At 50.4% G+C, this 15,024-nt stretch overlaps 1 protein-coding gene across 1 annotated transcript in view; it reads right to left on the bottom strand.

Annotated features, from left to right (window-relative positions):
• ipo13b (importin 13b) overlaps positions 1–14,406 on the bottom strand; it is a 43,583-nt gene extending 29,177 nt beyond the window's left edge. Inside the window, exons 1-4 of the mRNA XM_088926633.1 lie at positions 13,621–14,406; positions 3,607–3,732; positions 1,830–2,282; positions 813–970 (exon numbers count right to left, since the gene is read on the bottom strand). Of these exons, the coding sequence (XP_088782759.1) occupies positions 813–970; positions 1,830–2,282; positions 3,607–3,732; positions 13,621–13,686 (803 nt within the window). The 5' untranslated portion in view covers positions 13,687–14,406. The remainder of the gene's footprint in view (positions 1–812; positions 971–1,829; positions 2,283–3,606; positions 3,733–13,620) is intronic.
• Positions 14,407–15,024: the final 618 nt, after the last annotated feature.

Raw genomic sequence — 15,024 nt, 5'->3', positions numbered from 1 at the left:
GGCCATGAACACCTGAAAATGTAGAAAGCGAAATTATAGGTCCCTTAATAATCAATGACGTTTTATATATACTTAAACTATGTATTCATTGTCAATATTTCTACATACACAAATGCAAAACTGATGGGCATCCTTGAGCACAAACATGGCACAATATGCGCTCTGCAACATAAAATGCAACACCAGGCCCTCAGCACTTGACCATACGCTACTTCAAGAAGGAAGCAACATTTAACAGGGGCTGCAAGATCGTTCCTCTGGCTTGGAGAAGGAGAAGAGACAGCAGGATCTCCCAGTGCTCAGAGCCTCGCTTTGGAAACTGAAAGATTCCCAGAGCCCGCAGAGTGCCCACGGTGAGTTAGTGTGTGCGAGTGCGCAGGGTTATCAGTTCACGGACACAGTCAGGACAACTGCTCCAGCCTTGAAAGGTAAGCTGCAGTCAAACCAGTGCCACAGCCTCAGTCAGCATTTTCAAATCTTGCCTCAAAACTACGTTTTACCTTCTCCCCCAGTTTTGAGATGAAGCACCCCGAAAAGGCACTTTAGAAACTCAAAGTGGTTATAAGTGCTGTGGTCTTACTGGCTGAGCATCCCACAGCCCAACCCCTTTTTCTTTTTAAACCTGTTTATCCGTTTTAAAACCAGCACTAGTTTCAGTCACATTTTTTATGCAGCTTTTTATCTCCATCATAAGCAACTCACTCACAAAAATAATCCCGTCTTTTTTAGAAATGCCATCCAATTAAAACGTTTTCCGGTGGCACAGGAGGGGTTATGGGGGGGGGTGGGTTAGTGCTAATTAGCAGCCTCACCTCTGGGAGTCGGGCTGGGAGATGGCGTTGACGATGGCCTCGACAGCGGTGTCGAACAGCTCGGGGTCACACAGCGCGGCGAAGCACTCCTGCAGCAAGCCCTCGCTCTCGTTCAGGGGCACGTCCAGCAGCACCCAGCTCGACAGGCACTTCAGCACCTGGCACAACACAGCACCCTTTCAGGGAAAGCGGCAAGTAGCCGTAGCTGCTTGTGTTAATGATGGAACAAAAACCCCGATCTGGAATGATGCTGAAGCTTTTTTTCCTCCAGAGCAAAAGTGCACTACATTTTCTTTAACTCCAGAATGCACTCGAGCTTATTTTTCAAAACCTCTAGTACATAAAAAATGTATATTTTGTTACTTCTTACATTTTCACCTTTAGAAGTTTCAAGTTACACTCAGAAAACCAGCAGCCATATTACCCTGCAGTTCACAAGAGGCACAAAGAGGACTAGAGACCTTCTGGGAAAAACTAAGGCAGGTGCTGGAAGAGGTGTTAGTGGGACTAGTAGGGGGTGTTCACCCTGCGGTCTGTGTGAGCCCCAATACCCCATTATAATGACAGAGACACTATAGTGTAAAAATGGTGCCGCCCTTTAGATGAGATGTGAAATCAAAGTCCTGACTCTCTGTGGTCATTAAAAATTCCAGGGTGTTTCTTGAAAAGAGTAGGGGTGTAACCTTGGTGTCCTGTCCAAAGTTCCCCCTGGCCTTTACCAATCATGGCCTCCTAATAATCCCCATCTATGAATTGGCTTCATCACTCTGCTCTCCTCCCCACTGAGAGCTGGTGTGTGGTGAGCGTTCTGGTGCACTATGGCTGCCGTCGCATCATCCAGGTGGGGCTGCACACTGGTGGTGATGGAGGGGAGTCCCCATTACCTGTAAAGCGCTTTGAGTGGAGTGTCCAGAAAACTGCTATATAAGTGTAAGCAATTATTTTTATTTTTATTAGTATCAGAAACCACAGAAGGAAGCAACGGTCGCGAGAAGACCCCCCCAGCCCCTGACGCACCTTGGCCTTGATGAAGCCGGGCGAGTCGGCCTGGCGCAGCAGCTGCTGCAGCAGCGGGAAGACGGCGGCCCACTCCTGCCCCAGCGCGCCGCGCACCTGTCCCTTGCGGAACTGCGGCAGCCGGCTGGTCTGGAACTCCTCTGGCAGCACGGTCAGCAGCTCCAGCAGCGCCAGGCAGCGCGCCCGCCCGTCCACGCCCGCGCCCTCCGCCTGGAACATGCGCACCATCTCGGACACGGCCGCCGGCCAGGCCTCCGGCATCATGTTGAGCGCCAAGGAGGCCAGCGCCACGCACAGCCGCGTCAGCACGATCTTGGGGCCCGAGGCGAAGCGCGTGATCTGTCCGAACAGCTGCGTCTTCAGCGTGTCGTACTGCTCGGCCGGGATGTCCCCCCAGTAGCGGGAGATCTTGGTGTGCAGGGCGCTGGCGCCAAAGTACTGGATCTCTTGAACCTTTATTGACAAACACAATGAGAGTGAGACAACGGACAACCTCCGAAAAAACGGGTGCGAGTCCCCCTGCAATGCACCCTGCTCCATTTCAGGATGTATCATACAAACTGAAGCAGAAAGGCAACAGATTTCATTTTCACAAATGTGTCTACGCTAATTAACTCAAAACCTAACAAACTGAAGAAGATGCAGCAGCTGGTATTGGTCTTGTCTTGCAAAACCTGAAATGGATCAAAGTGTTCTGTACTACAACTTTCACCTGGTTCTCTAGGGTATCAGTTATTGATGCAAGCAGCACAATCAGGAACACTTGAGAAGAAAAAAGGAAAATGATCTTTTCCTTTATCTTAATAAATAATTCTGGGATATGCTGGATATTGTCACTTTTTGCTTGGCTGCCGTGACTCAGCTACCTCTTGCGCAGACAAAAGCAACAACAGACAAGATCCAAGACAATCCCTGCCCTTTTCGGTCTCACTGCTTCATTTATTGTTCGTTCAATCCCAAGTAATCAAACAGAAGACAGGAACACAAACGAGGACTCAATACCAGTCAACAAACTGACATGCAACGCTTCTTGAAGCAGATAATCTCTGATCTTTCAAAACCTAATTTGATACAGAGAGAACTGCTAACAGAATAATCTTTAAGAGCTTACTGCTAAAGTGAAACATTTTGCCACTTTTCTTGCCTCCAAGTCGCCACCCAAGCCTCCAATAGCTGTTGTTCTGCCTTCATACTGTACCTGCATTTGCTCTTGCTAGATGTGCACCTTCAAACTTTCGGAATAACAAGAAAAATCTGCAGAAAATGCCTTTTCAAGCCATTGTACTCTGCCGACCATAATCAATTGTTACACAATAAATAGGCCGCTGGCGGCACAGGGTGATAATTTGGGCTGTGATTTTAATGTTCTTTTAGAATTTTCAAAGGCTTGCAACGTTCTAAAAATACATTTCATGATGCAATTCCCTCCGCTAGAGTACGACAGTCCTTCAGAAGTCTCCAAAGCACACATCTAGTACTGGGAAATGCGCTTTATTGTTGAGTTGCTTCCCAAACCGGTCCTGAACCCCTCCCATTCCATTCCACCTTTTGAATCCAACCAGCTCCTGATCAGTAGATAAAACATCTACATGAATATACACGACGCATAACACCCTAACTTGTCCACAGTAATAAAACACAAGATGTACACATGTACATGCGGTGGAGTTTTGATGATCAGGGTGCCGACTGGATCAATCTGCTAAAATCCCAGCGTGCAGGATTTAAACACGTCTTCCTGGACGGATTTCTCTCGGCGTCCTCTCCTGCTCCTCACCTTCTCCGGACTGAGCAGCACCCAGCAGAACTGCCAGGCCTGCGGCGACACCTGCGCCTGCATCAGCCACTTCTGTGCCAGGTTCTTGTTCTCGATGTTGGGGTCATAGTAGAGCTGGTGCAGCGCCTGGAAGGGGGGCAGGAGGAGGAACACGGAGGTTAGAGAGCATTGAGAGAGAAATAACAGGGGCAGCAGAAACAAAGGGGAAGCACAAGAACAGACAGGGCAAAGGAAGAAAGGGAGAAATAAAATCTATGTCATACGGCACCAGTCTGAACCACATACGATCAAGAAGTCAGCTTCTTCATGACTTTCAGCCGCCTTGCACAAATTGATTCCCAAACACTACTGCACACTCGCGATGGGCTCCCCATCCCAGGGCTGCTGGGACCAGTCAGATAATGAGGCGTCTCGGACAGGCCATGTCCAGGACAGCACAGGCCACAGACGCCAAGAGCACAGAAGAATCCTGTACTTCAGTGTGACCACAGGCTGCTGGTACTGCGCACACGAAGACACACTCCTGTGTCCCCCTGGAAAAGGTCCGTCCTTCTGCTTCCAGTAACATAACAGCTGGTGGTGACGCTGGAATTCCAGTCAAGTATCTACTTCAGCTGTTCCTGCAGCATTTCAATGCACAGATGAACAGGCTGGTTTTCTAATCTTTTTTGGCCGAAAACATAATTGTGCAGCACCTACTCAGTACTGTGACTACGTTCCACAACGAATGGTCTTCTTCAGATGAAGCAGGACATGATGTCTCTTGGATGAGCTGCCACTGTCAAGTTTATACTGTGAATAAACGCATCCAAAGAGACCTATTTAAATATGTAGAGTAACTACCTAATGTTTAGTGGATGGACACTGTGTAAAAGTCTGAGACTCCTGGCCTTGTTCCACTCTTCAAATGTCACTTTTTTGCCCCCTGAAGTCTTATCTCACGTTAATGGTCAATCCTGAAGAGCTGATCCCTTTGTAAGAGCTGTCCTGTTATTCCAATCGCACCAAGAAGAGAAAATGACGACTTTAAAATAGTTCTTTGCACGAGACGTACTAACCAAACAAACCCAGGAACCCAGAGTCTTGACCATCCTGCACAGAATTCCCCCAGGCTGCTTGTCCGTGCCTTTCCCGGGTCAGGCCTGCAGCGTGCATTTGGCAATCGGCCCCAGGGAAGAGCTGGGTCAGTCCACTGAGGATCAGCCTTCCAGTAAACAGCCCACTGTGGCAACGGTGAGAGATGTGCCCCCGCTCCAGCCCTCACTGGTGCTCCTTCCAGGGCCGCAACACGCCACATGACCGACGGCTCTGAACACCACACTGCGAAAGGTGGTGCGGGGAGACCTCAGCCTTCTGAGGAGAGGACGAAAGGGCTTTGGGGTCCTGGGGCAAGCTACCCCGCCAATACTCGGGCTTCTTTCAAGAAACGTCTGCATGAGATCCTTGGATCCATTAGCTACTACGTCAAAACGAGCTACGTGGGGTTGAAGGGCCTCCTCCCGCCGGAAATCCCCCACTTGTTCCCAAACGCACTCCTGCCAGCTGCCATACGTTCAGCAGACCCGCCTCCTCGTGTTCCTCCAAACCCGCCGCAAAGCAGCCTCCTTCAGCGGCTGAGCTGATGGCAAACAGGCGAGTGTGAGCGAGCCGGGCTAGTGGTAACTGGCAGGAGTGCACCTGGCAGGTCCCACTTCAACGAGCGCGGGTAACAACAATAATACTCTTCGGGCAGCGTTCACAAACGCTTCGAACGCCACTGCCGGAGCGTGGCGCACACAGCTGGACAGATTTACGCCGCGCTCGGGCTCGTGGAACAGTGCAAGGCGCCGGAGTACTGGAGCAGACGCCCCTCTTGGTTCAGCGAGACTGTGAGCCTCCCTCCCGGTGGAGGCAGTGGAGTCAAGACTGCTGGCATCCCTGCAGCGCAGAGGAAAACAAGCCCTTTGTTGCCAACGGTGACAGATTGCCCGCGCGGCGCGCAGATATAATTAACACAGCACATACCGGCCGTCACTAGAGCCCTGCGCACCCCTTCCCAACCCCACCTCCCCCACACGGCCTCAGAGCCGCTGCCGCTCCTGGGCGACACATGCGCACAACCACGAGACCCCAATAATTTCACTACGCCGATTCGCCTTGCCAGGCAGCAGTCCAGCTGGGTTCTACTGCAATGACATTTAACTTGAAGAGATGTCTCTACTAATGTACTAAAATGCTTCAGCTCCAGTAAGACCTCATCTAGAATATTGTGATCACCATACTATGGAAAGGATATTCTACCCCTAGATAGAGTTCAAAGAAGGGGAACAGAAATGAGTCCTGGTCTCAGGGGACTGTGACATACAGGCAGGTTGAGGGAGTTAAATCTCTTCAGTGAGGAACAGATAAGGATGGAGGAGCTTCGATCCAAGTACACAAAATCCTAAGGAGTACTGACAGGTTTAACCCAGGGGGCTGTTTCCTACTCTGGAGTGAAACAAGGGTCAGAATTAAAAACTGAAGGGGAATGTATTTAGGACAGGGAATAGGAAATACTTCCTTACTCATAGAGAGGGCGGGTCTCTGGGACAGGTCTCATTTGCAGGCTTTTCTACGTTCTCATACACACACAGACATCTGGGACAGGTTGCTTAGCTTCACTGTGTCTGTACTGTGGCTATTATTCACTTGCTTTAGAAACTGCTCTAATAAGATGTGAAAAGTTTTTTTGCCAGTTAATATAAGAGCAATAAATAGCAGCAGTGTATAAAGACACCTAAAATACACAGCAGAGCTACTGCACTGGACTGTGAGCTATGGTACAAGCGACAGACCTTGTAAAAATGAAGAAGTGAATACACGCAGCTGAAAAATGTGAAAATAAAATGAGATGAGACAGTTGGGAAATACTGTCCACTGGAAAGCCGCCTGAGAGCTGCTGCTTTCTTGGAAGAGATTCAAAAGAAAACCAACCTGCTAAAAACAAACCTAATAATAGGTCCTTAGTCAAAACAGAGAGCTCCCCTAGCTTCCAAACTGTGATATCAGAGAAGCACAGCGGTCTCGCACAAACACTAGTTCTGCTTTAAACTGCAAACTGGCTTCCTTTTACCACTGTAAGAAGGTGAAGCCTTAACAAGATGAAGACAACAGGATCGTACTGTATGCATGATCCCAGTGCGGAGCGGTGGCTCTGTGGCTAAGGATCTGCGCCTATGGCTGGAAGGTTGCCGGTTCAAATCCCGCAGCCTGCAGAGGAATCCTACTCTGACTCTTGAGCAAGGCCCTTAACCCCAACTGCTCCAAGGGCGCTGTACAATGGCTGACCCTGCGTTCTGTCCCCAAGCTTCTCTCCCTGTCTGTGTATCTCATGGAGAGCAAGCTGGGGTATCTGAAAAGACAAATTCATTAACTTACCACAAATTGGTTTCCAATCCAGGACAACCCCTCTCCTGCCTGGGGATCACAACCAGATTCCCAATCCAGGATAACCCCTCTCCTTGGAGACCACGACTAGGTTCTTAATGATAATCCCCTCCTGTCTGGGGATCATAAACAGGATCCCTATACAGAATAATCTCCACCTGCCTGGAGACCACAACTAGGTTCTCAATGAGGGACTAACCCAGTTCAGGATTACTCCCTACATTCTGGCAAACAGTCAGGATCACAATCCAGTACAAGCACAGATCCCAGCCAGTCCTAATCAGTGTCAAAATCCTACAGCATGAAGATCAAAGCCAAAGAAAGTGCAGCAGACAGACAGTCCGAAATGAGCAGGAGCAGTGGTGGCACGTACTGTAGACCTCAGCCATTTGCCACCACACTGCTTTCCGCAGTTGCCACCATGATCGACGTTGGCACAAACTGGCAACAATCATCATGGGTACAACTATTCCCACCGAAATGTGAAAATGGACACAAATTGGGGAAAAAGTATCGGAACTAACCGGGGCCAGATTTTTTATTTTGCACAACAAAAAAGTAGCAAAGATTGCTTTGCTACAGCAAGTTGCGATTCAATAAATCAGATGATCTGCATTCATCTCCTTTGTATGCTTTGTTCAAACGGTATCGTTTTGGCTTCTGTTTTCTCCGTTTCTGAGTGCATGTCTGGGCAACAATAAAGGATTAAACAAGCTTATACAGCTTGTATACAGATATAGCTAGCTCTGCTCAGGTGCTGCTGTCTACAGTCGGTTTACTTAAAACCAGAACTTGAGCTGATCGTCTTCTGAAACAGGCTTGCAGGCATGGCTCAATTCTGGAAACTGCGGCTCACCAGGGGCGACCGGTATTCGTGCTGCTGATCAAATATTGATCTGTATTTGTCATCTGTGACTGTGGGCAGGTCAGATATCAAATAAAAAACAGTGCAGTTCATACAAAAAGCTTGCACACAGAACACCCAAAGGTACCTGTGTTGGTTCAGTTACCAGGTTTTCATTGCCAGGCAACCGCATCAGCCCTGGACAGAGACGCAGGTAGACGGAGCGATCGACAGTCTCTCCAGGGCTTATTTTTAGTTGCGGCAAGTCAGATGAGAAGGAGAGATGCAGCTTCCAGTCCACACCTTCTCCTGATATGACAGGTGTGCGAACGTCTCATTTTTAAGCTATTAATTCTCAGCTGCAGCTATTCTGAACTTGGCTTAAGGAGCTTTTGTCAATTACAGCACGATACCCCGATCCGGAGAAGAACCCTTACAAGGAGCACCAAGAGAGTAAGGCTGACGGGGGTGTCCTGAAGCACAACGGCGTGCCTCATGTCCGGTACAATGGATACGTCCCCCTTCAATGACCCTGACTGGCTCCCGAGCAATCTCGCCATGGTGAGGCGTCCTCCTCCAACAGAGCTGCTGGTCAGCAGACCCGCGCTCTCAAGAACAACTGACAATGCGGGCATTCACCTCCCCGCCACGGACAAAGGCACAAGGGATTGTGTCACTCCACCCTGGCAGCGCCAGGGCACCAGAGCCAGGGGCAGCTGTCACAGGGCGGCCGCGCGCTGCGAGCAGCCTTACTGTGGAACTGTGCCCCTGGCTACCTGGTATAAACAGGCCCACACAGGAGCAACGCTGAATCGAGTCCCCATCTCCACACTTCTTACAAATGCTGGAAGGCGCGCACTGCAGGAGCCAAGACGATTGGGAGGGGCAGAGAACAGAATGCCAAATTTGCAAAACAAAAATTAAACCTGACTCACCGGGTTGTAATTTCCTTGTTATTCTTTTTTAAATTATAGAAAGTGCTCTGCAGGAGAGGATGACTCATTTGCTGGACTGGACAGGGAAGGGTACTACCACTTCTCCCAGCCCTGCAGCACACAATGGAAGGGGCGCCGAGGAACAGTCATTCTTATCTGTGGAATACAGCAGCCGTGCCTCCACGCGATGAATCAAGACCGATCAAATCCACTTCTCGCTTTTACACGTCAGAAGGCCTTTCTGGTCTCCACTCCCTTCAACCTTCTGTTCCTTTTACATCACTGACCCTACGCCCTCCATGTTTTCCGAAGAGCAAACATGGGTCCCTCGGCCCATTTTGAAAAAGTAACCGTTCAGGGCCCTTCCTGCCAAAGAGACTCCCAGGAGGAGAGATGAGCATGCACCCCAGCCCCCCTTCGCCTGTGCAGCACAAATCACGCAGCAACCCCCCCCCCCAAACACCACAGCCTCGACCGTCTCTCCCCCCCACACAGTCACAGGTGCGGACCTGTCCACGCGCTCGCACACACAGGGACACAGCACACGTAGGCAAACGCAAGGACCCTGCGAGCACACACACAGACACCCAAATTCCTCTACTTGCAGGGCCTTCCCATTGACCATGCTTTTCTAATTCACTATTCCAAACGCCGCTCAGAGGAACCGCCACACTGTGTGAAGCCCGCCCCCGAGCGATTATTTTGGGCCCGTAAGTTGAAGGCCAAATCTGGCCACACAGAGAAACCCACAACTGTTTTTTGTTTTTTGTTTTTTGAAGAGACACGGCCACAGGTGCTGTCCCAGATTCCAACTTCCGCCCCCACCTGCATTACCCACACTGGAGCACACAAAAACACGATTAGAGGACACAGCACGGCCGCACACTCCCACAGGCTGCAACCACAGCGACCCGCTGGCACACACCAGCCCGTTCCCGCCGGACACAAAGAGCCGGCGAGAGAGGAGGAGGAAGAGAGAGGGAGAGAGGGAGGGGAGGGAAAGGCAGAGGAGGCCAAGACAAAAGAAGGAGGGAGCATAAGAGCAGGGGGAGAAAGAGGAGGATGAAGATCCAGATTGAGCCCCAACGGTGAACCTGATCTGTGCGTCTCAGCCAGGAGAGCGGACAGGGTCAGAGCTCCACCCTGCCACACTGCCAACAGTCTCGTATTCACCAGAACACAGTCACAACCTACCAGCTCAAGCTCGACACTGGTGCCTCAGTCGACAGGATCCTTTCCAATTCTAGCATTTCAGACGGATGGAAGGATGGCCAGGGGTGGATCAAGAGGGGAAAGCAGATGGGACAGACACAAGGAGCAAAAGATGGGAAATGCCAAAGGCATGGTCAGTCCAGAGCCGCCCGTACGGAGGCCTGTAGCGCAGTGCGCACACCCTGGAACACCAGTGTGGAGACTCCAGACCACTGCGGTGTCTTACACAGCGCCTGGCTCTTGACAACGGAGCAGCGCCTAACACGCCGTCACGATCATCCATTCCCAGTTTGTTTTTAAACTAAGTATAAAAACAAACAACAAATCTTCCATAAATGAGTAAATTTTCCAATGACAGCTGACTCACTTTGTACTGTATATCATTTCCCTGTATTCAGTATGCATTATGCTTTTTACTGAACAAATTGACTGTATTTGAATTGCAATGTATTAATACCGCGGTGAATAAACTATACCCTTGTGGCATTGCATCATGTTGTGTTGGCACTGGCAATAAAAATTAATTTCCTTCTCAAGGATCCGTTTCATGAGTTACAAGCTCTTTTACGTGGTTTTATGTTGGAATTTTACATCAGCCCTTCTACATACAAGCTATTGACAGGCAGTAGCTCTCTATGCTTGTGAGCTCATTTCAAGCAAATATGCACAAACAGCCATCCGATAAAATATCGGACTTGCAGGTGAAATTTTCTTTGAAGGTAAATTAGTGGGATTGGCAATTGATCCAGACGTGATCAAAATGTTCTGTGCTGGGAGTCCGGATTCTGTCACTGGTACCGAACGTTGCACCGGTCACATTCAAGTAGGATTCAAACCCAGCAAGGAAGCTGTGCCTTTTGGGTGAGTCCCGCCCTGCTGTCTGCTCGAACCCCAGTCCGCACCCTCAACCTCAGAGCTCCCTTTGGATTGCTCTGCTACTCCGCCGCCCGCTGAGCGCGCACTTCTAACACAAGCCAGCACGTCAACAACATCCCTGCAGTGCAATGCCCCAGCGCCCATTTCATCATTCGCTCCTTCCCCCCGCCAGCCCATGCGCACACCCAGCTGAGGGCCGTGACTACAGCAGGAAGGCAATCCCAGAGCGCCCTGCAGCTCCCAGAGCCGAATCAACCCCTGCGCTGAGTGCAGGAGAGAAGGCCACACAGAATCAGACCATTCACAGGGATTACACCAGTGGTTTCCCTTTCTAATCCCGCAGGGACCTGTGTCTACAGGTGTGCAGCACAGCTGAGGCCTGAACAACCTGAATCAGCTCATCGCGGGCTAGACTGGGTCAATTTACCACCTTCTCTCTGCTCTCAACGGGGGCCGGTGCTTTACCAGGATTGATGACCCCCTGGCTTAGACGAACACAAAACTGAAGAACCAGCAGCTTCGTACTCACTTCCCTGCGCCTTGTGCAAACAAAAAACAAAAAAGAAGCTGACTCCCCCAGCAGGAGAAAAGACAAAGGATTCCTCAGCAGCCCACGTTCTCTGGCTTCGTCACGTGCAGAACAGTGTTCATTTCAAACCCCCATTATTGCTTTATCACCTCACAGCTAATAACGGAAAAATCCAATTCTAAGATCACTCATCCCGAACTCCCTCCAGTAGACATAAAAATGGCTTAATGGATCTCTGAAGGCAGGCTATGAGCTTGGATGGGGAAAGAATTGGGTTCTGGCATGAATGTCGAGACCACTGCCCAGAACCGTCATTGGCCATTCATTCGTGAGCAAAAGCAGAGAGGACAAGAGCCAGCAGGCCTAGCGCTGGATGAGAGCTTTGGCCAGCCAACCCGCCCAAACAGCCCACACCCTTGACAACAGCTAACAAGTCAGGTGGGTACACTTGATGCCTCCATCATGCAGAACGCCCCCCTCAAATTCCAGCGTTCTGGCTTTTGACTGATCACATCAGCGCTACAGCTGAAAACCGCAGCTGCCTGATGGTATCCAGAGGGAAAAAAAAAAGATCCCAAAGGAACTATAGCGTTATTAGATAAAATGTCCGCAGCTGACCACAAAACCTGGAAGTCATCGCTGGAGCTCCCGTACGGGAAATACTGGGGAAGCTTGAGCCTGTGAATCAATAACTGATTCAGCTCGTTAAACACCTCCTGGGCAGAGAGGAGCAGGAAAGGCAGGCCCTGCGGTCCGCAAGGAATAGACTCCCCTCCAGTCCAAGCCGCTGACGAGGCAGAGACAGAAAACTGAGCCGCCATTTTGTAGCGGCTGGAGTGCGATCTCTTGACGGGCCAAATGTGGCCATCCCTGGTTTAAGCTTGAGATTTTTTTTTTTACTCTCACTGTCTCTGCACTGGGACGGCCCCGTATCGCAAAGAGATTGGCAAAGCTGTTTGAAGATGACAGGCAGGCTGGTCATACAAACAAATCTGTCCACTCCAGCTGCTTACTCACCTCGCCATCACTACAAATTTGCCACATGGGGCAAAGACCAACTGAACCCAACTAAACCTCAGGGCAGTCTGCAGGTAACTGAGCAACAGAGCTGCCCAGCATCCTCTAAAATCTGCCCTTCTAGACACGAGCTGCTGTTGACTGAGCTACAGGTCTTTGCTTGCCAAGACACACCAGAATGATGTGGACTGCAGAGAAGAGTCCAGTGGGCCCTGACAGCGCCCTGCCCCTCACTCTCCGTCCACACTGTCCAGGTGGAGCTGTCAGACGGAAGCCCAGCAGGTTTGACCTGACCATCACTAAAACTCAGCCCAAACCGAGCTTCGCTAGGAAAAACACCACCCAACAATTAAGCGTGTTGAGGATGGGTACTGAGTGTTTCAGTCGCAGTAAATGTGCATCTTAATTCTCTTGGCAGTGGGCCTGCCCCCTGGCCACAGCACAGGGAGGCTGGTGTCCCTCTGCAGATTGAGGGGTGGACAAGGGGCAGCTGCACAGGTGGAGATGGGCTGACAGAGTGGTTGGAAGAGAGGTGTAGTATTACCCCCTTTTGAAAGGAAACGACGTCAAGAATCATCACGCTTTAGAGCAGCTGAGGCTAACTGAACGTGGCTGTTTTCATCGCTCCCAAGCTTTCGTTGTGAGCTCCGTGACAACACAACCAAGACACTGCTCACACCGGACAGCGGGTCAGACCGGACCTTAGAAACACACTCCAAAGCCCATTGGTGCCCGGGGACGTCAAAGTCCACTGCAGCTGTCAGGAGTATCGATCAGCCCGATCGCACTGCTGAGGTGTCGGGTGTGGAAGAGCTGCAGAGGAGCCGGCTGCCAGGTGCGTGCGGTATGTGACACCCCCCGCCTCGCAGCGTTTGCGCTCCAGTGTCACCGTCTCCGCACGGACACGGCGCAGCCAATACCCCCACGCCCCGGGGGGGGTTGCTGACACTGTCACAAACACCCACAGCCTAAACAACAGCCCTGCTAATAGTAACATTCACCTCATAAAAATAGCAACAGACATCTTGACACCCGATATCAGCGGCACTAGTGATGATAAAGCCAGACCTTACGTGCGTGTTGCCCCCTTAAAACACCACTACTAGCGTAAACCACCTTACCCACGATTACTGCAAATCTGCATTACCGTGACAACCACGGGTACGAGCGGTGATGGTGAATTTAATTTGACTCACCTTTTCCACGTTCTCCACCGTGAACTCCAGGGAATCGGGAGTGTGAGCGGTTCGGCCCGGCTCCATGCCTGCTCAATGCGAGTGAGAAACGGGCAGGGGTAGAAAGCCGACTGTCGGACAGGACAGGTGGTTTGGGGAACGTCCCGGAGAAATACAACTACTGCCCCTGTGATCGCCGCCTCTGGTGAAGCGGGAATGACCGGCGGGGCACTAGTCTGATCTCTCCTTCAAGCTACCCTCCGCCCCAGACCTCTTGACTAAGAGCGTGTTTTCCGAACAGATAAAAAAAAATCAACGACTCCTCGCCTCCCTGCAACCCTTTCAGAAACGGTACACCCGCCCTCTCTCCCTGTATTTTCGTCTCCCCTGCGATTCGGGAGGCGTTAAAAAAACAGCTCCTGCCTGCTCCCGGTCGCCGGAGCTCCTCAGAGACAGCAGCTGAGCGCCTGAGCTACTCCGCTCCGATGTCCATGATGCCACTCAGCGTTCCTCTCACAGCGGCATCGAAAAGCCAGCCTTATTTAAAAAAAAATGCATCAACCATCAGTATACGAAGATGCTGCTGGTGGGAAACACGATAACGTTAGCTACTCCGTTACTAAGGCGGTCCGTCATGCCATAACTTAAGGTACAGAACTACAGCTGGATATGCAGCTTACACTACATACGTGCGAGCAGTGATATATGGATATTTGTACAAATTCCGTCTCGTCACTGTCAGACACGCCGCTGCTTCACTGCAGCAAGAGCACACTCAGCCAGCCTCGCTGGGTCCTCATCCGGAATGACGCTGCTGCCTCGGACTCCATCAGACAGGAGGGAGAGGGGGGACTCAACATGCGAAATCACGCGCTGTATGACTGGAAACAAGCAAAATGTCAGCGATAATGCCATAGTGTACATTAAAATAATTCAAATGGGGGGGTGGAGAATGAGCCCCGCTGCGTTTTCGCTTTTCCCTTGCGGTCTTCCCGCTATTTAATTTGTCTTTTTGATCAGGCACGCTACGGTCATTTATATAAAGATAGGTCCCCCGCGGTGCATTGTGGAAAATGTATTTTTCTCTCCTTGCGGGTGGGATGGGGTGGAGTTAAACAAAATGGGATATTCTAGTGTAACAACGTCCCCTACTGGCAAACCACAGTAGACACAGTCGCGCTGCACGGAGTGCTGTACTGTTTCAGACCAGGGGTCGCAAACTCAAGTTACTGTAATTGGAAAGCCTTGTGTCTTCTGGTTTTCGTTTCAACATGAGTAGTCAATTATTAAACACTTATTAAAAAAAAACAATACAATTACAAAAACCACCCGAGAATACGTTCTTTTCGATGACAAATGGTTTGAAATAAGCCTGTAATTACTTCACGTACTGTTTGGTTGGTTAGTTTTTTCTCACTAGTGTGA

The sequence above is a fragment of the Atractosteus spatula genome, chromosome 11 (assembly GCF_055471065.1).
Source record: "Atractosteus spatula isolate fAtrSpa1 chromosome 11, fAtrSpa1.hap1, whole genome shotgun sequence".
Classification (NCBI taxonomy): Eukaryota; Metazoa; Chordata; class Actinopteri; order Semionotiformes; family Lepisosteidae; genus Atractosteus; species Atractosteus spatula.
This window is presented reverse-complemented; position numbering and strand designations above follow the sequence as displayed.